Source organism: Dicentrarchus labrax, unplaced genomic scaffold, assembly GCF_905237075.1.
Source record: "Dicentrarchus labrax unplaced genomic scaffold, dlabrax2021, whole genome shotgun sequence".
Taxonomy (NCBI): Eukaryota; Metazoa; Chordata; class Actinopteri; family Moronidae; genus Dicentrarchus; species Dicentrarchus labrax.
In genome coordinates, this window is record NW_026136714.1 from 28,287,778 (window position 1) to 28,312,820 (window position 25,043).

The 25,043-nt window shown below is 39.8% G+C and overlaps 2 protein-coding genes and 1 long non-coding RNA gene across 3 annotated transcripts in view; 2 read left to right on the forward strand and 1 right to left on the reverse strand.

The window, feature by feature from the left end:
- Positions 1 to 8,460, forward strand: part of si:ch211-158d24.2 (multiple epidermal growth factor-like domains protein 9) — a 34,396-nt gene extending 25,936 nt beyond the window's left edge. The window contains exons 5-6 of the mRNA XM_051422308.1: positions 5,645 to 5,914; positions 6,449 to 8,460. Coding sequence (XP_051278268.1) covers positions 5,645 to 5,914; positions 6,449 to 6,975 — 797 coding nt within the window. The 3' untranslated portion in view covers positions 6,976 to 8,460. The remainder of the gene's footprint in view (positions 1 to 5,644; positions 5,915 to 6,448) is intronic.
- Positions 1 to 25,043, reverse strand: part of LOC127375973 (uncharacterized) — a 47,674-nt gene that overhangs the window by 21,626 nt on the left and 1,005 nt on the right. The gene's annotated exons all lie outside the window — the stretch shown is intronic.
- si:ch211-158d24.4 (uncharacterized protein LOC560966 homolog) lies at positions 12,407 to 20,215 on the forward strand. Its single transcript, XM_051422381.1, has 4 exons — positions 12,407 to 12,942; positions 14,343 to 14,361; positions 14,450 to 14,509; positions 16,411 to 20,215. The coding sequence occupies exons 1-4, from the start codon at positions 12,682 to 12,684 to the stop codon at positions 16,863 to 16,865; spliced, it is 795 nt and encodes a 264-aa protein (XP_051278341.1). The 5' UTR covers positions 12,407 to 12,681; the 3' UTR covers positions 16,866 to 20,215.

Sequence of the window (25,043 nt, forward strand, 5' to 3'; positions counted from 1 at the left end):
TGCAGCAGTTCAGAATGTGGGTCACACATGTGAAATCATCCATGTATGATTGTATCTTTACTCTGTGGTATAGGATGGCTGGGCTCATTCAGTTCATCCTGAGGTTTACCAAACGTTGTTGTTATTTCTTTAGCTTCTCTTTCACTCTGTCTTTTTTTCTATTCTGTGTGTGTGTGTGTGTGTGTGTGTGTGTGTGTGTGTGTGTGTGTGTGTGTGTGTGTGTGTGTGTGTGTGTGTGTGTGTGTGTGTGTGTGTGTGTGTGTGTGTGTGTGTGTGTGTCAGAAGTGCCTACCTGGGTAGCAGTTACCAGGCCTCTGTTTGTGTGGAGGACGATGGTAAACAAGCAGGTCAGCTCTCCTGGCCTAGTGCATTGCAGTGCTGCTCATGTTTCCTTCCGGTTATATAACCCAGCGGGCTGGCCGCCTTTGAACCCCCAGCAGAGGTTAAATCAAGCTTATCAGGAGCAGCCTGCTCAGTGCTGGAATACAACACAGTCACGTGATCACACTAGATAGAGCCCAACATTAAGGCCATGGTCTACACTCTGGTGTGGTGATGACTGGAGTGAAATGCAGAGCATCAGTTGGTTCGGTTTGTGTTTGCTTCAGGAAAAAATAAAATGCTACATTTTAATTCAGTAGACTGTTAAACCCTTAAATACATGCCTGGGCTCTGTAGAGAGCTTTTACTTATGTAATACAGATTAAACTACACTTGTGAACTTTTCAAAACATATTAACATTAAACCGCCCAAAAGCACTTACTTATAGATACCAAAACTGTTTTTATTAACTTTAAATGTTGCCTATATATATTGGGATTATATACTTGCTATACTGTGTTATATATATATATATATATATATATATATATATATATAGATATAGATATAGATATAGATATAGAGATAGATATAGATATATAGAGATAGATATAGATATATAGAGATAGATATAGATATATAGAGATAGATATATAGATATAGAGATATAGATATGATAGAGATATAGATATATATATATATATATATAGATATAGAGATATAGATATATATAGATATATAGGCTTTTGTAACTGCTAGCCAGCACAATAATGTAGGGGTTACACTACTATTCATAATAATAATGTCTTTGTTCGGCTGAAAACTTTGTACGTCTTCTTGAGCAGTCAACTACTGCGACGTCCTTCTGGCTGATTATAAATGTCTTAATAAAACTTCCAAGAGTGGTTGGTCTTCAGCTTTGATTTGTAAACTAATTCAATTCATCAAACATTCAGACATTTTACACATGATTCTGTAACTTAGTCCAACCTGAGGACAGCAACATCAGACAAACATTACATTTGCGACCTTCTCATGCTGGATGGCAATCTGTTGATTTTGAGAAGATGAATTTTTAGAATAGTACTAAATTAGAACTAAATCTATATCAGTGCAAATGCTGTTTCTGCTATCTATTGAATGTCCACTAGCAAATGGACCTCTCATAAATCACCTTAAAGTAAAGGGGGAAAGAAGTAACAGGAGACCAGATGTTGATTTCAGAGGAGTTTCTCTCTGGACGTGAACCTGTCAGACTAAAAGAGATGTAAACACATTTCAGGGATATCGAATCCTGATTTACAATCAAAATGGCACTTAATTATTAACCCATCTTTTGTAGAACAACAAGGGTTTCCCAAAATCTGAGTGTAGAGTGTCGTTCTGATCTGTGGAGGAGTCAGTGTTCTGTTAAAGAGGATAAAACAAATTGACACCTAGAGATCTCATCTGAGAATCTGAAAAGAACCAGGCTCTCTGTGCAGGAGACTGTCGGTGCCACAGTCTCACCTCCCCTCCTGGGTCAAAAAGGTCAAAGGGAAAGAGGAGGCCTTGAAAACTCTCCTGGTGGAACAGCATCAAAATAATATGATGGCTGTTGAATTAAGAGACGGATAAAGCGTCTCTTGTAATGAGGCGACGACAAGGTCCTACAATAATCAAACATCTCAGGCGCTGTAGTGTAGTGATTGCAACATACTGTCATACACTAACTGTCATACTCTTGCTCCAGTCCTGCTTCTAAATTGTCTGATTGATCACTAATAATACTCCTCCTCGTCAGCTCATTTTCAGAGTTTCTGTCATCAGAACCATCTGCATTCAAAGAAAGCTCAGCTCTACAGCTAACCTGAAACACTAACAGCTCAACATTGTTAGCTTGACAGTACACTGGGGCTGCAACACAATGTCAGAAAATAAACTACTGTATAAATAAAAACTGTCAAAACAACAGTCCAAAACCAAAGATATTGAGCTTACTATCACATAGGATAGAAAAAGTCACACATTTTACCAGCTTGAACTAGTGAATGTTTATTTTTTCTATTTACAAGTGTCTTCATTCCTGTGTGTATTAGACGGAATGAAACCAAACAGGAAAATGCATCATTACCTTCTGTTACCTCTACCTGCATACTATGAGAAAAAAGACATGTACATAAAAATGTTTCAAAGCCAGGAGGTAGAGCGGGTCGTCCACTAATCAGAAGGTTGCCGGTTTGATCCAAGGCTCCTCCCGCTGCATGTTGCATGTCAAGTCCTTGAGCAAGATACTGAACCCCAAATTGCTCCTGATGCTGTGCATTGCTGTATGAATGAATTACTTTCTATTTGTGATGGGCTTTTCCATCACTGAGTGAATGTGTGTGAAAGGGTGAATGTGGCATGTAGTGTAAAAGCGCTTTGAGTGGTCAGAGGACTAGAAAGGCGCTATACAAGTACAGGTCCATTTTCCATATGATTGAGTGTATAAAAATCCAACATTTGTAGAGAAAAACATTAGAAAAGCTTTCATTTTCAACAATTCTGAAACTTTGACCTCAGAAAACTGTTAAAAACAAATGGGTTGAGGAATAGATGGTAGAATAAAATGAAGCAATTAGAATAAGGTATGCATTTAAGGGTCAAGCACAGTGTGTGTTAAAGAAATTCCTGTGATTTGTAATTGTACCTTTTTAAATTTGAAGCACTTATCACTCTGAATGCAAAGCTTTAATGTTGTACAGGATGAAGTCCAAGTCATTTTGGAAGCCAAAGGTTTTTCATAACTGCGATTACTAATGCAGCCTCATTACATCTACTACTCCTATCACTACTACTATTACTTCATCTGCTTTATTATTACAATCTTTTGTAAATGTACAATGTGCTATAAAATAAAATGAATGGCTCACACTATAAAGCAGGCTTTTCAATAGTTGCAAGAATTGACTCTACAACAGTACCTAAAAGCTCAAATAAAATATACCTGATGCTGGTCCGTTGTAAATAAGACCTGAGAAGGTTCCCCTTGGGAACACAATGCTGCTGAGACTAGTGCACTAATTTGCTGTAGTTCCTGTTTACTGTGGCATCATATTACCAGGGACCGGAGTTTGTACGTGAAAGCTGACCCTTTGATAGACATGGACATTGCTGATGAAGAATGATGGTCCTCATAAGGAGCTGGCTCAATTCAAATTTAAACTCCAGCTGAGCATTTAAGAAGCCCACTTTAAGATCTTATTTATGTTCAGGTTCAAGTTCAGTGCAATTCATCAATTACTCATGGAACCTTACTGAGGCATGGGTATGAATACTAGGTATTAGAAAGGAGAAAAGGATTGTACAGATTGATGACCAGTAGTCTTAGTAAGGTGTTGTTGTTCTACCATGAGCCTCCAGATCAATGGCCATAGATGTCAAATCTTGTATAGCGCCTTTCTAGTCTTCCAACAACTCAAAGCGCTTTTACACTACATGCCTTTCACACACATTCACTCAGTGATGGCAAAGTCCATCGAGCATTCATACACATTTACACACACCGCACAGCATCGGGAGCAATTCTGGGTTCAGTATCTCGCTCAAGGATAATTCGACACGTCGGGAGGAGCCGGGGATCAAACCAACAACCTTCCGATTAGTGGACGACCTGCTCTGCCTCTGAGCCACAGCCGCCAAGCATGTCAAGCATTCTTCCATCCTTCCGGGCCATAGGGATTCATATTCATCAAGCCATCGAATGAGCACTCATGCCATGTGGAGGTATTGTGATCCCACTCTCATCAAGATACAGACATGGAAGTAAGGATGCTAAGGGGGCTGCAGCACCTTCTAAAATCCGGCATAATGAAAACCATTGGTTCATAAAAATGTTTAAACTTATAATGACACATATTCTCCTTTTTTACTGGGATTTATATGTACACAGTGATATTTATGGTAGGAAAGTCTAAAATCTTTTAAATTATTTTTTTCCTCTCATCTACATTTTTGCAAATGGAGAACGAAACACCACTCATTTGGTATCAGACTTAGCTGAGGTGCTAACTCAATGACGAAAAGCATCCACAAGCTCTAATCGAACTATCAGTATCAGAGTAACCGAGTATGTGTTTATGACCCAACCCCAGTTCCACAGGGAAGTAAACAGCCTTGAGATGAGACTCAAAGAATACAGCTTTCTCCCAGACGGATATACTTTCAGCTTGAGCCACCTGGTGGTACAGAGTTAGCTCTGTCATTAAGGATTGTCTAACTGGAGGGAAGAGCACACATGTTCACATTATTTTCCCTAAACACATTTGAACATTCAAACTTTTTTTTTTTATAAATACCAAATAAAATCATTTCACAAACTGTATTTTTTTTTTTGTCAATCTTAATTTGAATATGGTGCAGACAGCTACAAATAATTAGACAACCAACCTTGTCTTCATTTACCGCACTGTGATATATTAACATAGGTGGAGGTTAAAGCTGCAGTAGAAAAATGAGAAAGATGTAAAGTTGCTTTGGGTTGGTGGCTTAAAAGAATTGTTGAGTCTCATTCCCAGCATCTGTATTTGATGACCTGGGAATGAGACTCAACAATCAGCTATCTTTCTTGGCTCTGATTGGTTGTTTTCATTCATGCCTGGTGGATTCTTGCAAATACCATTAGGAGCACTAGGAGGAGCCAGAGAAACCTGATTGTTTCACAAATGATCTGTCTCATGTTGTACTGTCAGGATATAGTGAAAGTTTAACCTACTGCAACCTTAAGGGCAGTAGCGGACTCAGGCTGTTTGAGGAGCAGGGGCGAAAAAAATAAATAGAGCAGCAGCATTCAGAAAGTTGTGATGCATTTATGGTGAAACAGCTTTTTGTGAGGTTAAAAATACTCTTTCATATTACTTTTCAGAATCTGAGCACAGAATCAGCAAACTTGGGATTTTATTACCATTTTGGTATGATAGGTGTTTGCTTTTGGCCTATGAGTTAGGTTAGAGTTTTGGCACTTGCCTTTAACCACTGGTGGTAGTGGTTAAAGGGCGAGTTTTGAAACCTTTGCATTTCTGATGGGGTTCATCATCACTCATAAAGGTTAATAAATAATATAGAACAGACCAGAAATTTGAGGGATTTGTACACATTTGTAACTTCACAGGAATATAGCAGATTGTATTTTCTGATTTGTGTTTTGGTATTAGGTGGAATCCAGCACAAAGCTGTCTAAAATCACACTGGTCACCATATGTAACATTACAATATTTCAATATTTCGTTCTCAAGGCCCAGAAGTTGGGCCTCATCTTGTGGTTCTATCAGTAACAATGTATTTTTGTCTGTTCCTGTGCAGATCCCAGCGGCTCCCCGGTGTGTGACCAGTGCCTTCCCCGGTACGGCAGCCCATTGTGCAATGAGTGCAGTGCTGGCTTCTACAAAGCATCAGGGGTTTGTGTTCCCTGCGACTGCAGCGGGAACGCAGACCCTCAAGGCCCCACCCAGCTCTGTAACCCGGACACCGGCCAGTGCCTCCGCTGCATCAACAACACCACCGGGCCCCAGTGCCAGATCTGTGTGCAAGGCTTCATAGGGGATGCCCGAGCACATAACTGCACCCGTCCTAGTAAGACAAAACCACAGTAATACCAAACCACAGTAATACCGTTGGGTCAAACATGTGATTTTATACATTTAATTAAAAATAGAATAGATGGTTCTAGAAATAGAACTATCAGAAGATTACAGTTGTATAAAAAATACATATTAAATAAAGTTATAGACTTACTGATTTAGAAGTAGAGTGGGTCATCCAGTAATTGGAAAACTGTTGGTTCAATCCCATCGACATGTCCATGGGCAAGATACTAAACCCCAAATTGCTCCTGAAGGCTGTGTCATCAGTGTTTGAGAGTGTGTCAGAATGTAGACCTATAGTGTGAAGCCCTGGACACACACATATATATATATATATATATATATATATATATAGATAGTGTCTGCACTGACGGGTAGTTTTGTCTTTTGCCACAAGATGTCACTATTTACTTTGGTTAGACAAAGTTACAGGCCTTCATTGCATTTGTCTATCAGGATTTGGACTTAAACAAGTTGTCAAATAAAATCTTCACTGATGTTTCTAATGCTTCTGTCTCCTCAGCCCCCCGGCTCATTACAACACCAGCAGATAAAACCACAACAGAGACCACCACATTGAGTACATCGGCGCCCTTCACGCCCACCACCAGCACCACTTTAACCTCCTCCACAGCAAGAGACGTCCCAGCCTCCACGTCCAGCGGCAACACGAGCACGCCGCTGAGCACTGCTGCCACCACCCAGGCCCTGCTGACCAGCCTGAGCAGCCCCACTGACAACACCACAGCAGCCCTAACCGAGGTCTCCTGGACGCAGTTCAACATCATCATCCTGGCCGTCATCATCCTGGTGGTGCTGCTGCTGCTGGGCTTCGTCGGAGGCGTGTACACCTACAGGGAGTACCAGAACCGCAAGCTCAACGCCCCCTTCTGGACCATCGAACTGAAAGAGGACAACATCAGCTTCAGCAGCTACCACGACAGCATCCCCAATGCTGACGTGTCAGGCCTGCTGGAGGATGAGGCCAATGAGGTGGCGCCCAACGGCCAGCTGGCTCTCACCACACAGGGAAACTGCTACAAGGCTTAGCACCCCACCCACCCCCAGACTGAACACCTAGATTTTCAGATGACAAAGCTGCTGGAAAGTACCAAATCCAAAGCTCCTTCATGTATGACTGCTTGTTGTTCCCCTGCTGGTCTGCGGCGCTTCACAACACTCTGAAAACTGACAGCAGATGAGATCAAACGTATGGAGAAGAGACACAGAGTTTCCACTTGAAACAGTTACCCTTTTTTGATATTATTTTGTGTGTACGATCGGTGAAATGGGTCCAAAGAAAAAAGTGTTTTGTTTGAGTTGTGCCTGCAGGCGTTGTTGTGCAGATTAGTTAGGTAATTGGCATGGCGTGAGACAGGTGCCAAACATACACCTGTTCCCTGAAACAATGATCCTGACACTGGATAGAGGACTTGCTGGAGCCTAGCATTTCAGATATTTTTAAAATGGACTTTAAGTTATAAGTGGATCGCCTGAACAGTGATCTTAAACTGAGACAATGATTGTTATTTAATGAAGTTTTATTCAGTTCTTATTTATTGGTTGATGTTTCATTCTCGGGAGAAATGCTGCACATGTATGATGTGTTTATTCATGGTGTTTTATCTTTACTTGCTGTCGAATGGTAATTTGAATTGGCCAGTATGTTTTCATGTATAGTTTGTGTGTTTTGGAGAGAGTCATAGGGGAAGGCGAAGGCTGGTGGCACAAGCGTTTTTAATGACCTCATCTTTTGTTTATAGCTTCCTGTTCTTTGTTTAAGCGCGCCAGCTCACCTGAAATCTACGAGGAGTGTTTCGTTTAAAGAACTACCATTTATAAACTCTCACCACTTGGCACTACTGCAGGGTAGTGACTCATACTAGGCTTGCGTAAACCGCCATAATCTACTTGTAATCTAATCTGCTCTTTGCTGCCTACCTCAGCAAAAAATTGATCAAACCATTTGAAAAATGTACGTAGAGGTTGGGTTCTGTGACTCAGACTGTTTTTGTGGAGTGAAACCAGCCCCCATCAAGTTGCATCAGCTCAAACAGTGAGTTGCTGTAAAATCGATGTACTTCAAAGCTTCACACCAGATCCTGGACACGAACCCCCATGTTTTCTGTGTTGTTTAGGCTACCATTGGTTGGGTGCACTTCATTTTACCACGGTGAATGAGTAAAGCTAATTATGGAACTAACTCCTCAGGTACTGGCTCTTTCCCTAATGTAATCACTGTAAATATGATTATTGTACAGATGAATGTGAATAGTAGCACTATTATTGTACAGGTAGAATAATGTGTGTACACTGTCACTCAACAAGCTCCCAGCCTGTCACTCTCCGGGGTGTGATGTTGCAGTCAGCCCACAGCTTTTTGTATTTTTATTTCTTATTCTCAGTGGACTTTGCCATACACACAGCTGCAGGACTAAACATGCACCACCCAGAACCCAAAACAAATGATAAAATGATGTAAATAATACCCCAAAGTCGGAGCTCAACTCTCAAATAAAAATGGGTTTAACTGTTGTCTTTGTGTCTCTCACATACCTTTTCATCTTAATCACAAACAGAAACATGGGAAATCCATAATGATACCTAGAGCCTAGGTCTGTAATTCCAGAAAGGCTACAGCAGAATGCAGTCCTGACTGGCAGGAAGTATTTTTTTAAGTTTATTGTGATACCTGGTTAACGTCACAAAACACAGAATTCTGGGGCGGCAAAAGTATTGTTGTTTTTATTAAGAAGTCAGTAGGGAATGTTGGTTTGCATTAGCCGTACGTTATTACAGTATTTCTACTGGAGAATTTCCCCACAGATACCCAGTTGACGCACTGAGGTTTGAGAAATGTTGTTTAAATGGAAAGTTGGCTTACAAGTTGGTTACAAGCTTAGCCTAGCTTAGCACAACTACTGGAGGCAAGGGAAAACTGCTAGTCTAACTCCAATATAAGTGGGTAAATAATCCTGGGCCAGTATCAACTTGTACAGTGTGATGTAGAAACCTGAAGCCACCAGTGCTCATCCACTGAGAATGGACTTTACAGTGAAGGAGGAGACATCTTGTGTCCAGCAGGAAAACTTTAGGGACTTGCAAAAATGTCATGTGAATCCCTTCAACAGCATGGAGGATAGGTTAGAAGTGGATCTCTACATAGATCCACTTCTAGAAAACCTTATCATTAGGTATTAATACATTTTATTTAAGATATATTAAGCAATGATCAGTCACAGACGTCCTGACTTCGAGGTTGGTTGAATTTGTGAGGTATAAAGGTATGATATCCAATATAGTTATATTATAGATATAAATATGGCTGCTGTCTGGGGGGGCAGTGGGGGGAGTTTGGCAAGACTGTAAACCTTCTCCACACACAAAGCCATCTTGATGGAGGGGTGTTTTGAAAGACTTGACAGCTCACAAGCTTTTGAATCATTACGCTTGTGGTTCTTTTTTATGATGTACATTGTGTTTCTAATACAGGATGATGTAATGTCTGATAGACTGTTGATGTTGACGTTTTTACAATTTGTGCTTGTCCAGATTTTTTTCCGTAATATTTCATAACTTTCTTTCGAAATATGTGATGACAAGTCCCGGTGGCTGTTATTGTGGTTTGGATAACGCTTCAGTTAAATTAAATGACAGTATTGTTATAATTGACGTCTTTCAGCTACATAAGAATGCAGTATTTTCACTTTAACCGGTCGGCAGGTGTTTGTGTACACAGTCATTGTAAATGGGAATCCGCAGGCAGGCCCAGATAACTCGAGGGAATTTGATGACTCGTTGGCTGATATCTTTCTTCATTAACAAAGATTAAGATAGGAGTGTTATTGCTCCATCATCTGTGTTAGTTGGTTTGGAGGGGCGCTACCCTTCCATCACTGAAAATCTGAGTCTGTGGAAAACTACCTCCACAAAGAGGAAGTAGGTGTTTGAGTTCAGTGAACTTACATCGAGACCAGGGTTCATGCTCCTTTTAAGGAATCATTTTCCAGGACATTTTCCAGGAGGACAGCACTTGCTTACACACTGTCATATTGACCTAGTACTGACACATTCAACCCGTTTTATTTCCTCCATTTTTATTGATTAAAGGTTCATGATGACGTGTCATTAGTGTTCATTAGTCAGCATTAATGTAACGGCTCACTTTCCTGGGATACTTTTTTTCTCCAGGAAATTGTCTACACTTTACTACAATTCAATTCAATTCAATTCAATTTTATTTGTATTGTGCCAATTCATAACAGAAGTTATCTCGGGACACTTTTCAAATGTTTGTTTGCTGGGCTGTGTGATTTCACCTGCAACAAACACTTTCACCTTCTAGACCAGTGGTTCCCAACCTTTTACCTTTTCTATCATTGACTAACTGACAACTGATCCTGACTCAGTGACATATTTTATGGATATTTCATATAATAATCATAATATTAATTAATATTCAAAACTGTACAATGAACCCAAATCGTGAACTCAGTAACTGCAGACAGTTACAGGCCTGTGTAAAACCAGTGATTTGGATGAATTTTCAGCAGATTATTTCCTGTTAATGGAACTTTTTTTACAATTCTGTCTGTATATTATGACTTAATAGGCTTCTTTTTTGACAAATTCAGTGTTTTCTTGTGCCAGACGCTTGACCATTGCTCTATTAGAAAATGTATTTTTCTTCACCGAAGTGAACCAAATGCTGAGATATAGGCCTGATGTGTATATTTTTTAAGTTTTCTCGCATGCCTTAAAATCAAGAAGGCCTCATGAAAGGGTGAGAGGAGGATGTTAGTGAAGCTGACATCCATCATGGAAAATACCTCTCACCCCCTACATGACACTGTGGGGTCCCTGAGTAGCTCCTTCAGCAGCAGACTGTTACACCCACGGTGTAAGAAGGAGAGGTTCAGAAGGTCTTTCATCCCTGCCGCTGTCAGACTCTACAACACCTGATCAATGTTGTAGTTTCTGTTTTTCAAATGACCACCATACCACAGCTTTACCACTTAACCATAGTTTTTTTTATATCTGTATTTATTTATTTGAAGTAATTGCTGCTGTGACAAGGGAATTTCCCCGTTGTGGGATTAATAAAGTAATGCAATACAATACAATGAAGCATTAGTGACCCCTAGTGTGGGTTTCAACCCCCAGGTTGGGAACCACTGTTCTAGAAGAATTATGATGATACAATTAACATCGCTGTGCATGTATTCATCAACCACAACAAGTGTGATCATTAATAGGCTGTATGCATGTAGATATGACAGTGTATAGTTTTTCCACTGGGCTGAAAATTCTGCTAGTGGTAGCAGTAGCCCAGAGGGGGAGGGTAAAGCGAGGGAGTTGTGATTTATTACACTGCAAGATGCCAATAAATCGTATACACTGGTCCTTTAAGCCTTTGACTTAATCTAAAATATGGCCATAACAGATTATTAAATTAATTTCCGATTTGAACATGTTACTGTAATAAATATTAATCCAAATGAATTTGTTAAATTTGACAGCATTTGACACCAAACTGGAGTGGCCAGGTATTTTATTTCTGTGTTTAGTCAGCTGCCACCCTATGCCACCTCTCTTGATCGGCCCCTGAGGGCTGTTGACTTGTGTCTGCTCTGATAGCCTGCATCGGGAAAATTATGTTTCTGATTTCCATTTAGCTCCTTAAATCCAGTTACAACAATCTTTACCTAACATTTCCTTACAAATAGCATCAATAATGAGACATTCACTGTGCATTCTGGTCTATAACAGTGGTTCTCAACCTTCTGCCTTGAGGGAGCCCTTTTCTATCATTGAGTAAACTGACTAAATGACATATTTTATGGATATTTCATATTGTATTCAGTGCATAAAAATAACAATTAATAAACTTGATAGTGAACAGTGAAGTTTGTGTAAAACAAACAATTTGGATGAATTTTGAGCAGATTAATTCCTGTGAATATTGATCAGAGATTTTTCCTGATTATTTTTAGGAATTTTTATACAATTCTCTGTATTGTGTTTTAAAAAAAAAGATTTTTAACAATCATACAGACTTCATAGGCTTCTTTTTTGACAGATTCAGAGTTTTGTTCTCCCTGGCACTTGTTCTATTGGCTCTTTGGTTGTTTTAATTATGTACTTTCTTTTACTGCAGGATGATGAGATATAGGCCTTCTGTTTGTTCAGGCCTTGGCGACCCCCACTGGTCTATGACCACTTCATGTCCAACGCACAGCTTATGTTTACTAATCATTTATTTTCAGATACAGAGGAATACAGTACTTTCACAGGTTGGCAGGCGTTTGTGTACACAGTGAATGTGTGACTGGGAATCTGCAGGCAAGCCCACTTCATTTCATCTGCTAATTACTTTCTTCATCAACAAAGACAAAGCTGAGAGTGGAATTGCTCTATTGCTCTACCATCTCTGTTCCTAGTGGTGGCTCTGTCCTTCCATCACCGAGAACCAGAGTCCAGATGGGGTTGTCCCTGACAGTCAGAAAGTGAGGGATATATTAAGCACAGTAAAAAACCTCTCCCATATCACATCTTGTTGGGTGTCTTTGTTGCCATAAAATTATTTCGAGTGGGAGTATGGAATCTGTGCTTGAGGTGAAACGTTTGTAGTCGGTGAAAAACGAATTCCAGAAAGAGGAAGTTAGTGTTTGAGTCCCAACACTGGGTGAAACTCGCTTAAATCGAGACTACCTACCAATGCAGTGGTTCTCAACGTGGGCGACAGCGCGCTGATAAATGGAGATGTTGGATGGGAACCGACGGCTGATCCGCCACGAATGGGAAAGCAGCGGCTGCATGGAGGACGACGGCTGCGGAGAGCACGCAGGATTACACCGACAGCACACCATGATTCAGTTTCTCCACCAGAAAGTGACTGGACTTCAGCGAATGGCCCTGTTTTTAGCCGTGGTGCTCCTTCTGCTGTTCACAGTAGCTCTGGCTTTGCTGATCGTGGTCGTGCACGGAGGGCGAGGTCATCGCTTACCGGAGAGCCAGGTAATCTTACCTGAATAACCCACAGTCGGACCTTTAACACGCTGTAACGTTAGCTGCCAGTGGTACTAAAAGTCTACTTCGTGCCGTCCTATTACAACGCTAGTTTATTAAAGTAGTTAATTAAATTGAATTTTTAATGAAAAATGTTTCACTATTACAAGTTTAGGATATTTTAGGGGTCTATACGCATTTTAAATGGGTCAAAGTTTATTTCCTGTTGGATTTAAAGTTAGCTCAAAGTTCGCTGCACGCTTTAACGTCCAGCCGGTGTTCGCTGTCCTCCGGTGACACGATGCTAACAGTGTCCCTGTGGTTCCCGCAACTCCTGTTTACTGGAAACACTGCTATTTGGAAGCTTGTAGGTCTGTGTCAGCGAAAATGTCGGCTTCTTTTTATTATTTATAATTTGGCAGTACTAAGAAAACATAATTACCAAAACTCGTCGTGGTAGCTATACAATTATTAAGTTGGTTGTAAAAACAGGACGAAGCCATCTTGTAATTTTTGTTAGTTTCGTTGCTTAGTAACTGGACAGCTTCTTTTTTCTTTCTTTGCTGTCTTCTTTCTCTAAAAGAATTCCGGCACGTACGCAGCGAGGCACATAATACTGCCATCCAGATCTAGTAAAGAGCCGTTCCTGCTAGTTTAAAAAGTATTGGTCGAAAAGAACTTCAAATCCCTACACCAACAGGTTCTTAAAAGTTGCTGAAACTCTCACTATATCCTGACAGTAGAACATGAGACAGATAATCTGTGAAAAGGTTCCTCTGCCTCCTCTAGTGTTCCTAATGGTATTTGTAAGAATCCACCGGGCCTGAACTAAAAAACCAATTAGAGCTGAGAAAGATAGGAAGACATTTTGGCTTGGAGGCTTAAAGATAGTTGACTGATTGTTAAGTCTAATAATGATCTGGGAATGAGACTTAGCAATAAATGATTTTTCTCTGCTCTGATTGGTTGTTTTCATTCAGGCCCGGTAGATTCTTGCAAATCCCATTAGGAGCTCTAGGAGGAGCCAGAGGAACCTGATTGTTTCACAGATGATCTGTCTCATGTTCTACTGTCAGGATATAGTGAAAGTTTCAGTGAATATGACAAAATGTTATTTTTAATTTAAAGGGCCAGTGTAAAACAATTAGGCGGCTCTGTAGTCTGAAATGGATTATAATATTCATAGGTTTGTTTTCATTAGTGTATAATAGGCTTCTTAAGCATTCAGTTTTCCACAGCAATAACTAAACATTCACTATGCATTACTGTTATTGTTTCAGTTACAGTTGTGCCATTATAATCCACACTTGCTACTGCATTTACTATTATTATTTTTTCTGTATAATTTAAATTTTGTGTGTCATTACTGTTAGTTAACACTCTTTGTTTCCTTACATCCCATGACGCAGCCTAGCAGCCACTCACAAGGTAAATGTCTTCTTCAATAATCTAGTGAGAAAAATGGGTTTCTAAAATCAATCATCAGCTTGTAAAACAACAATTTTCTCTCTTCTAGACATTAGTGTCAGACAGCACCAACATGAAGTCTTCAAGAATCCAAGCGCCATGCTAACAGGTAAAACATGGAGGGTAAAAAAAAAAGTACTTTCCTAGAAAGACACTAATGTCTGCTTCCCACGTCCTAAAAATAAATGCAAATTTTTACAACAACATTCTTTAGAATAAGGACAAGAAGAACAGTTGTGCAGCCAGTTTCAGCATATACAGCAGAGATTGTAATAGTAATTGTGTTGGTGTTACATGACCCAAACTATATGAAGTTATAAATTATAATGTACTGCATTTTGAAATGTATAATAATACTAGAGAGCACCATAGAGTATTTCTATATCGTACATACAAAGACTGTAATACAGATAGCTTGGATTCCTTTTAGAGCCAGACCAATATGGGATTTCTGAGACCGATACCGATGGGGGGGGGGGATTCACTGATTACGTAGATGATTATGTAGATTAAGCAGCTATTTTGCACTAAAAAAGCAGAAGGATGCTTTTTTAAGGAAATACGTTTATAAAGAATAAGTTAAATATTCTTTAACTTGTTAAATAATTGAACATATACATTGTCAACCAGTTCTAGTTGAAATTGCTTCTTCTCTGCTACTCTGTGCTGTTTGCCATAGTATTGTAAATCACAGCGCACTCTGCTGGAAAAACTCTGCGGTGACATCAATATATCGCCACAAGCGTTACTTCTGCATTATATACTTTTATAATACTATAAAAAACAGTTTCCATGTTGGTGCATATTGGATAACATATACACTGATATCAATACAATACTGATATGTCTGCGATGGGCCAATATCAGCAGATAATATCGGCTAACTGATATATCGGTCGCGCTGTAATTCCTTTGGCTGGTTCTACAAAAACATTTTGACATCGGAAATGCACAACAAGTATGGTAGTTGGGAATTTTCTTACAGTGAAACAGTAATGTGCCTTATGACTCACAGCTGATCACACAGCAGAAAGCCACTGCTCTCCTCAGAGTAGCTGTTTATGGTTAGCTCCAAAAGCCCATCTGATACACAGAGGACGTCCTGGGTTGATGATCAGCAGATGGTCAGCATAGTTATAAAAGCAGACTTGGGAATAAAGGTCGCTTCTGCTATCACCAGGGGTTTAAAACAATGACATTTTTCCCCAGCTGTAACACTACAATGTTGACTGCAGTCAGCTATTTGGTATGGGTGTTCTGTTAATGTTTTTTCATTAATTGTTTCCTGTATTCCTTTACTACCACTTGTTGTCAGGATAACTGATAGTGAAGGAGTGACTAGAATGGTATAATTGGAGAAAGAAAACAACTACTTACTGAAAAAGGAAGAGTAAATGGAATTTGGACAGTTGTTTACCCTGGTTGACAAATTGAAGAAGGGATGACCAGTATTCTTCCCAAAGATATTCCCTCATGTTTCAATGATGATGGTGGAGAGTGCTGTCTACCATTTTGCTCTAAAATCCCCAATAGTTGTTCTAGTATATCTAATAGTTGTTCTCTATAGTAGATCTGGAGACTGTGATCTACATCATTTTTATAGCCAAAGTCACAAAGTAAAGGAAGAGGTTAGGGGAGGGAAGGTGGATTCACTTTAATGGTTGTGAAATGCACCCAGTAATACTTTGGTTCCTGATGACAAGTACTGAAAGTCACTGGTCTAAACTATTGACCCTTACTAAGTCCCGCCCCATTTTGCTCTGTGTTCCAATGGTTGGGACTTAGGAAGGGTCAATAAGCTCCTCCTCTCTGACTGAATTTGTCAATCAGTGTAAACAGGCACTGTAGAGTTTGGTTACAACAAATAAATGGCAAATAGTTGCCCACCTGTGCTTTAGCATATTCTCAGCTTCACATCAATAAGTGACACATTTCTTGTTACCTAGAAATGATACACAAGCAAGAAACTTTTTCATAACCACATTTCAACCTTTCTGTTCTCATTCTTAGCTCCTAAAGGCAACATCACTAATGGGAAGTATCTTGAATGGGAAACTATGGATGGAAATGCCTTCTGTCATGGAGGTTTCAACTACTCCAGTGGGGACCTAGTGGTGCCCAGAAACGGCATCTACAGAGTCTTCCTGCAGATCACCTATGAAAGAAAGGAAGACCACGGGTGTGATCATTTGGATGATGAGATAAGACTCCGCAACAAGGTGTTTGTGTACCGGGAAACTTACAAGCAGTACATGCTTCTCCTGTCATCAGTCGACACAGTGAGTTGCAGCATGACACAGTGGACTAAATCCCTCTATGCAGCTGGCTTGTTTTCGCTGGAGGCTAACTGCAGACTCAGAGTGACATCATCACACCCTCAACTTATTGTTCCGAGAGAATCTGAGATGTTCTTCGGCGCTGAACTTCTGCCACAGTCATCTGGTCAGGCAGCTGTAATCACCTAAATCTGATTTTGAGGTTGTTTGTACCTTCAGCTCCATGTGAACTTGGGGGAGATGCAGTATAGTTTTATAGTTTCCTTTTACTACTGCTCATGAAACGTCTAAACTCAGTGATGAGTTTGCAGCAGCCAGCAGCTTCTAGTATCTGCTTGACTGTCAGGTTTGCTTTATCAAATTGAAGTTATAAGCAGAGTTGTCTTTAAATCATTAATAACAGCTCACAGAGAAACACTGGTGCCTTGTGATGATTCAACTATGACACACTATAAGGGCATGAATATTTTTCTTAAAACATCCCTAACGTCCACAGCCTTTTGGCAGAAAATGGACTGTCAGCTGTATTAAACATATCTGATAACTTCTTTTGTATGTTGGGAATAAAAGTAAGCATTTTGTTATCTTATATAAAATCGACAATAAAAGAAAAAGCACTTTATCAATTAGGAAAAAAATAATTTTCATAGATGAGGATTTTCCCTCTTTCTTCTTTTATATCATTGTCAATTGAATATCTTTGTAATTTGCACTGTTGGTCAGACAAAGGAAGCAATCTGAAGACACCACCCTGGGCTCTGAACATTGTGATGGGCTTTTTTTTTTTTGTATTAGAGTATTAAACAAATTAAATTCAAAATCTGTTAACCAAAACTTCTGAAGAGGTTGATCTGGTGTCCTGACAATGACACCGAAAGAAACGGAAGAGGTTTATTCCCTTGGGAGTAGGCCCAGAGATGTCATGGCAATCTGCTTATTAGATGTTCATATTTTTTGGTTACGAGTAGACAGATTTAAGTTCAGAGGCTCATCAAAAGCAAAAGGATTCATTCTATGCAAAACAGAATTCCCAATGTTAGTGTTCGAGACAATCTGTATCAATCATTAGCTAGCTCATTGGATTCTGTTTTGCTAACATTATCAGATGTAACTTGTTAGTTAACGATGAATGTAGATTAACCAACTAACCACCTAAATAGCCAGCGAACAACTGATGTCAATTAGCTATCTAGTTGGCCAGTGTTTTGCTAACATTAGCTGTCTAAGATGTATATATATATATAGCTTTTGTTTTTTAACCATTTTAAACACATGGTTATCCTTTCAACATAGACGAGCTAAGTACAGGAAAAGGAAAGGAGGAAGTTGATCGAGGTTCTGACTGAGGCTTGCTCACCTGTTATTAGAGCGCAAAGCAAAGAGGGGCGGGAAGGGTCAGTAAGAAATTTCAGAAGTTTCATCTTTTGCCCCTGCTGGAAATAGTGACCCCTGCCCTTATTTAGTCTTTTTTCAGTGTTTGAACCAGGTCACATTTTTTGATAGCTGTTACTGAAAATGGTTAACAGTGGGTCAGTCTGCTAAACACCCTGTGAAAGATTAAAAAGAAGATTAAAAATGAGTCAGCAATATTTCAGCCAAGAGTTATTAATTGGAAACATGTACACCACATTAGTTGGTGTGAAGAATATTCATTAAACATAGGAGATAAGACAGAATTACAGTTAAAGCGCAAGATCCAAGGGCAGATTGACTCGAGGAGAATGGGCAGAAAGACGATCAGATATGGTGACATAAAAATCTGTGAATGAAAGGAATTTTGACAGCACTTTGTAACACTAGTATTAAGTAAATTATTAGGAGAAGTCCAGTGATTGGTCATTTTTACAATCCAATGAGCTGAATGTGATCAGTGCTGTAGGACAACATTGGTGATGCAGTACACAGCATTACGCTAACTTGAATAAATAATCATAGTGTGTAACCCCTGTGAGGCAATACCATACAAGGCTGAGTCACTGTGTTATTATTTGTACTTGCTTTATAATTCGTCGCCATAGCCAACTCAGTGGGTTTGATAAGGTTTGAGTGTAGTAAACAGTGCAGACTTACCGGAAAACTATCACACATAAACCCAGCCCACGCCCACACAATCTGCTGCCATGATAACATTTTTGTGGTATGTCAAACGTGTTTGTCCAGTAATAAGAATGTGCCTTGAAGTAAATGTTGCAATTCATGTTCTGTTCAATATGATATATTCTCTTTTTAAAATATGATCTAATGATATTTAACAGCAGTATGTCCATGTGAGCAATGTGCAGAGGGGGCAACAGTGTCAAATAGGGTGACCAGAAAAGGAAATTTGTACACTCAACTCACCTGTTGTAAAACTGATCTATGATACAGAATGTGCTGGAAATGTAAAATAGATGAAGTACATGCAATATGGTGAACACCACAGATTATGTAAATCAGCTCTGTCTAATAGGTGACGCATGAGGAATGACACAACACTGTGCTGTAGATCTGGTGAATGATTACAAAGGTATCATTGTACACTGTTTTTCTTCTTAGCATGGGGGTCACTGTAAGCTGATAAACACATTGAAAGGGTTTTTTTCTTTGGTGTTTTGTTGTTTTCTGTTGTAGAAGTATGCTTACTTGCCTATTTAACATGGTTGAGGATGTGTTTTGTTATTTTTTTTTTTATTATTTAATTAATTGCTTTCTCTGTACCAAGTCAGTGCAAGGCAAATGATAGGCAAAAAATGTCTATATTTTTATGTATGTTTTTCTAAATGGAAAGTTTTTAAAAAAAACTAATGAAAAAAAACACTGAGCAGTTTCCTTCTGTCTGTGGGGAGTAAAAATGTGTGGGTGTTGACCAAATGTTCCTCCATATTCCAAATGTTTAACAGTTGGGGGATTTGGGGCAGCCCCCAGGGCCTATAATCAATAAATAAGGGAGTGTCTCTTACGTCTTAGCTTACATCCTGCCAAACCCATTGTTGTTTAACCGAAGAAATATTTACATTGTAAAGTAGCACCTGCAGTAAGATAACCATTGTTGTCGTTATGTTACTGGGGGTCGCCAGCTTGTTACAGCCATTATATTGTCGTAATATGGTTTCCTGTAGGCATTTCTCACTTCCTGAGTGGATAGTGAGCAGCCAGTGATTCATGAATGAATCATGTTCTGGAATTTTCTTTACACAAATTGCTCCTGATCGAGCTTTTTCATGCCTCAATGCTTTCCTCAGGATAATCAGGATGTTAAATCTATAAAAGGCCTGTTTGACAAGCTGCGTGGTTTGCAGTAATATTCAGTGAAAACAGCACAATTGTTTATTTATTGGAGTGTAAAAAGAATGTTAAATGGATTATAGTTTGTACTATCAGTGGGATGAGCCAGATAAAATAGAAATGAATCCTGCAGCAGGGATATGTGGGTATGTTGCTCCTCACACTGTGGTTGTAAAATAATTCCCAGAGATTTTGAAAATATGGGCCATGACCACATCTGTCTATTCATGGGATAATAAAAGCAAATGCAGTTTTGCAAGTAAAATTTATCTAAACTTCTATGGAGATGTTGTATTCTGATCAACTTAAATGAAACTTTATTAAAAATGCTCATGAAACACTTTCAATGTCTATTGGACAACCTCGAAAATCTTGGACTTACAGAAGGTGTTCCTCTAATGGTAGGAATACATGTGTGATTTAGTTGTTTCTGTAGTGACTCCCATAGTGAAGAAATAGATGCTGAACATGAGCATGGAATTTTGTTTTGGAATCAGCGTAGCATCAACAGTGTTGTCTTTGCACACTTTGGAAAGCTCCTCCAAAGCCACAGAACACATTATGCAACCATTTGCACAGGACCATGGACCGCGGAACGCATCTGAACAAGGGGGGGGGCATCATTTCAAGTCACGCGGGGGGGGCATATGCATTGAAACAGACAATATTACTGATGTATTAAATAACGTTGCGGAGTATTTTTTTTATTCCGACACCATACAGTCACATCTACAGTACACGCATGATGAACACGCACACATGCTTGCTCGGATTAACCCCTCTGATCCCACTCTAACATTCACACACAACAGGCCAAGTCCATTTACACATAAACACACAGATGAACTATAGCAAACAACAAAGTACATCCAGTCCACAACCACAACCAAAACTCATCTTACTGCCTTGAATCTAAATCAACATCATAGTCATTATCATCACAAGTCAACACTCATATCAGACTGATGTGCAGAGCCACACACACACACACACACACACACAGACATCGTCGGAGTCCGTGGTGGAGATGGACGCTCCGGGTCTGTTGTTGAGGCCACAGTGGAAGCTGGAGTAGTTTGCTCATTTTGATTTGCCTGTTTATTTGTAAAAAAAATCAGATATTGACTTCTGTCTCTTCATTTACTCAGGTAATGCAGCCAGAGGTTTGGCAGGTGCCCGCCGTTAGCTCGCGACAACGCTCACACATGACGTAGTTGATAAACAATGCACACTAATTTCAAATCATAATGCAACAGTCAGTGGGAGTCTATCGGCAGCAGTCAGTGGGAGTCTATCGGCAGCAGTCAGTGGGAGTCTATCGGCAGCAGTCAGTGGGAGTCTATCAGCAGCAGTCAGTGGGAGTCTATCGGCAGCAATTGGTGACAGTGAGTGAAGGTGTGTGGTGACTAGTATTGTTTGGCTCTAAAAACACAGATACAACTTAGGCTTTTATTCATATAAAATAGTTTGTCACAGTACAAAAGTTCGCGGGCCGTGGCCCCCTGGCCCCCCCGGTTCCTCTTCATGACTAAGAGGAAACTGACCTCAGTGCACCTTGGCAAATCTCAAGTCATATGCTTCTAAATCAGTGGTTCCCTAAACAGGGAATAAAAACAAACTTCTTGCAGTTACTGAGTTCATGATTTGGGTTCATTGTACAGTTTTGAATATAATATGAAATATCTATAAAATATGTCACTTAGTCAGGGGTTGTCAGTTCACTAAATGATAGAAAAGGGGTCCCTAAGGGAAAAGGTTGGAAACCACTGTTTCTTTCTCCCTTCCTTTCTCTTTTCCACAATGGTGTATGGTATGGAGAGAATTCTGTTCCTTTATTATTCAATCAAATAGAATAGATTTGAAACCAAAAAAGAAATTTGAGAGCAAAAAAGAGTAAGTGGCAATCAAAACAATTTTTTTTGAGATCGAAACAGAACAGGTTGCAATTGAAAAAAAAATATGAGAGAACATATTTCTTCAACTTCAATCAAAACTAATGTTTGTAAGTAAAAACATGCGACCATTTTGCTTATAAATCAGTCCTCTTTACTTGCAAGTTCTAAAGTTTTGCTTGCGAATTCAACTGCACTTGATGGGCGGGGCCTACGCTGGTGGACGAGAGAAGAGTTTCTATTGGTTGGTTTGACCTGGCTACGTCTTCCACATTACACCCACTTCTCCCTGTGCTGTGCTGCTTGGAGAAGCCTGTTGCTCTTGAAACGTTTCCCATAAGTAATGAATTGCGCTATATATCGTTGGCTACAGCCTGCCGTACATTCACAACAACAACAACAACAACAACACAAGTAATGAATTATAATGCCCTGCTGCTGCAAGCTCACTGATTAGCAGCAACATGGTTGTCTGTGTTAGTAATGGCCTGAGCAGAGTATCCTAATGAGTGAGTGAATTACAGCTGTTCTAATGTCAACAAACACACGTGGCGAATAATTACAATCACAGGACATGTCTTTTGGTCTGATTATATAGATCAGTGGTGCTGAAATTTGTGTTTCTCTTCTATAGCCTACACATTGTACATCTCTGAGGTCAGAAGCATCATTCAGTGTCATTTAAGTCGGACCATCTGACGCAGCTGCTCCTGTATAGACCAGTAATGCTGGCTGGTTAGAAATATGTGCGTGAATTTGTTTTTTATTATTATTTGCCACGTGTGTTTGTAGACATTAGAACAGCTGTAGCGAGAACGGGAGCCGGGAGGAGTAGCGGCAGCCCGCTACACAGTGGAAACTGGCCCCGCGTTCAGCAGTAGTTTAGTAATCCACGGTAGTACTGTTGTGTAGGAACCGTGACGTTTTGGCACCGCGAGTACCATGCAACACTAAATGTTTAAATCACAGCCTTACGTTGTATACGCCTCCCTGTAATTCACTCACTCATTAGGCTACTCTGCTCAGGCCATTACTAACACAGACAACCATGTTGCTGCTAATCAGTGAGCTAGCAGCAGCAGGGCATTATAATTCATTACTTGTGTTGTTGTTGTTGTTGTTGTTGTGAATGTACGGCAGGCTGTAGCCAACGATATATAGCGCAATTCATTACTTATGGGAAACGTTTCAAGAGCAACAGGCTACCTCCAAGCAGCACAGCACAGGGAGAAGTGGGTGTAATGTGGAAGACGTAGCCAGGTCAAACCAACCAATAGAAACTCTTCTCTCGTCCACCAGCGTAGGCCCCGCCCATCAAGTGCAGTTGAATTCGCAAGCAAAACTTTATAACTCGCAAGTAAAGAGGACTGATTTATAAGCAAAATGGTCGTATGTTTTTACTTACAAACATTAGTTTTGATTGAAGTTGAAGAAATATGTTCTCTCATATTTTTTTTTCAATTGCAACCTGTTCTGTTTCGATCTCAAAAAAAATTGTTTTGATTGCCACTTACTCTTTTTTGCTCTCAAATCTCTTTTTTGGTTTCAAATCTATTCTATTTGATTGAATAATAAAGGAACAGAATTCTCTCCATAGTATAGGATATACATAGGGTATACAGTAGGAGGTTGGTGGGCACAGCTTTTGAGTCTGTAGTTGTGTTAAGTCCCCCCTCCACTCAAAACATTTTTTTTTCTTGTTCCTATGATGCTTGCCGTGGAAGAAGCTGCTCTGGTTTAAGTGGTGCCTCTGAGATAGAGAGGTAATATGTTGCACATGTTGCCTGCCAATAAATAAACTGTTCAAGTTTAGCAAGTTAGCAAGCAAGTTTGAGACTACTGCTTTAGGGCGTGGCTTCTTTGTGATTGACAGGTCACTCTCAGTGAGTCGGTCCAGCTCAATGCACTAAACTCAGATCAAACTAGGCAGTGGTGATCAAATATGGATTAATAGTCTGTTACTGTGTTAACTATTTCTCTCTTTAAATCTTTTCACGAACATATTTTAATGTGCTGTTTATCTGAAATACGAGATCATGTGTGACCAGGTGAGCTGCCATTGTTTCCTGCTACGGATGAGTTGAAACTACACCACCAATGAAAGCAGCTGAACTCACGATACTGCTGGCTCCAAAAAAAAACAACATGGCAACAACCCTAATGCTGAACTCAAGGCTTCAAAATGGTACTCCACAAACCAATGGGTGACATCACAATAGCAGGGCATTTCCAGACTTTTTTGACTGGGGTAGCACAAGAGGGGCACTGACTTATGCAGGGGTTGCATTAATAAGTATGTGTCTCACTATAAAATTGAATCCCAAATCATGCCGTTCCAGTACTGTTTGTGAGCCCCACCCCAGTATGCAGTAATATTCAAATACACTAGGTGGATGTAATCTATTTATACCAAATGCAAAAAACAGCATGGGAATAGCATAAAGTGGGCATGTCTGTAAGGTGAGACTTGTGACTACCCATAGAACCCCTTCCATTCAGATATCTTGAGGTCAGAGGTCAAGAGATCCCTTTGGAAAATGTTGCCTAACTGGAGCCCCCTTCCCGACATGCCAGCAGGACATTGTTGTTTACAATGGGTGTGTTAGGTCGTATAGTTTCATATGATACCAGTATCTTCACTCTAGGTTTAAAACGGAGCCAGCTACAGGTCCACCCCCACCATCCTCTCAGAACGCCAGGTGACAACCAACCCCATTCTCCCCTACTACTCACACACTGGTGCATCAGTAATTCAAATTCAATGTATATGTATATAATATATACTAGTATAACAGTCAAACATCTGCATTGAGTACCTTTGATACTTTAAGTACATTTAGTAAATAATATTTATAATGCAGGTTACTGCTCATATGTGACTAAACTATTATCGACTTGCTACAACATGTTCTTGTTCAGCACAAGGTGGACACTTCTATCCCAATGCTTTTATTTTACCCCTAGAGACATTCTTCTACCTTTACAAATGTCATATCCTCCAGAAACAATACTGTACCTCCACACCCATTTTTTTTACCATAACACATAATATTCCTTTGTGTGTACTGAAACCTGGTTGTCTAGTTCCCAGTGCAGAGTGATACATGTGCATGTGATGCTTCCAGGTGTGACAAAGAAGGTCATCGAGGTCGTGTACTGGTGTGACGTTGAAACAAAACAAGTATTCAACCTGTTTGAGTCAGCATTTAAT

Coding starts and splice junctions, on each gene's coding strand:
- si:ch211-158d24.4 (XM_051422381.1), top strand. CDS start 12,682: ATGGAGATGTTGGATGGGAACCGACGGCTGATCCGCCACGAATGGGAA. Junction 14,510..16,410: donor TCCAAGCGCCATGCTAACAG/GTAAAACATGGA, acceptor TCTCATTCTTAG/CTCCTAAAGGCAACATCACT.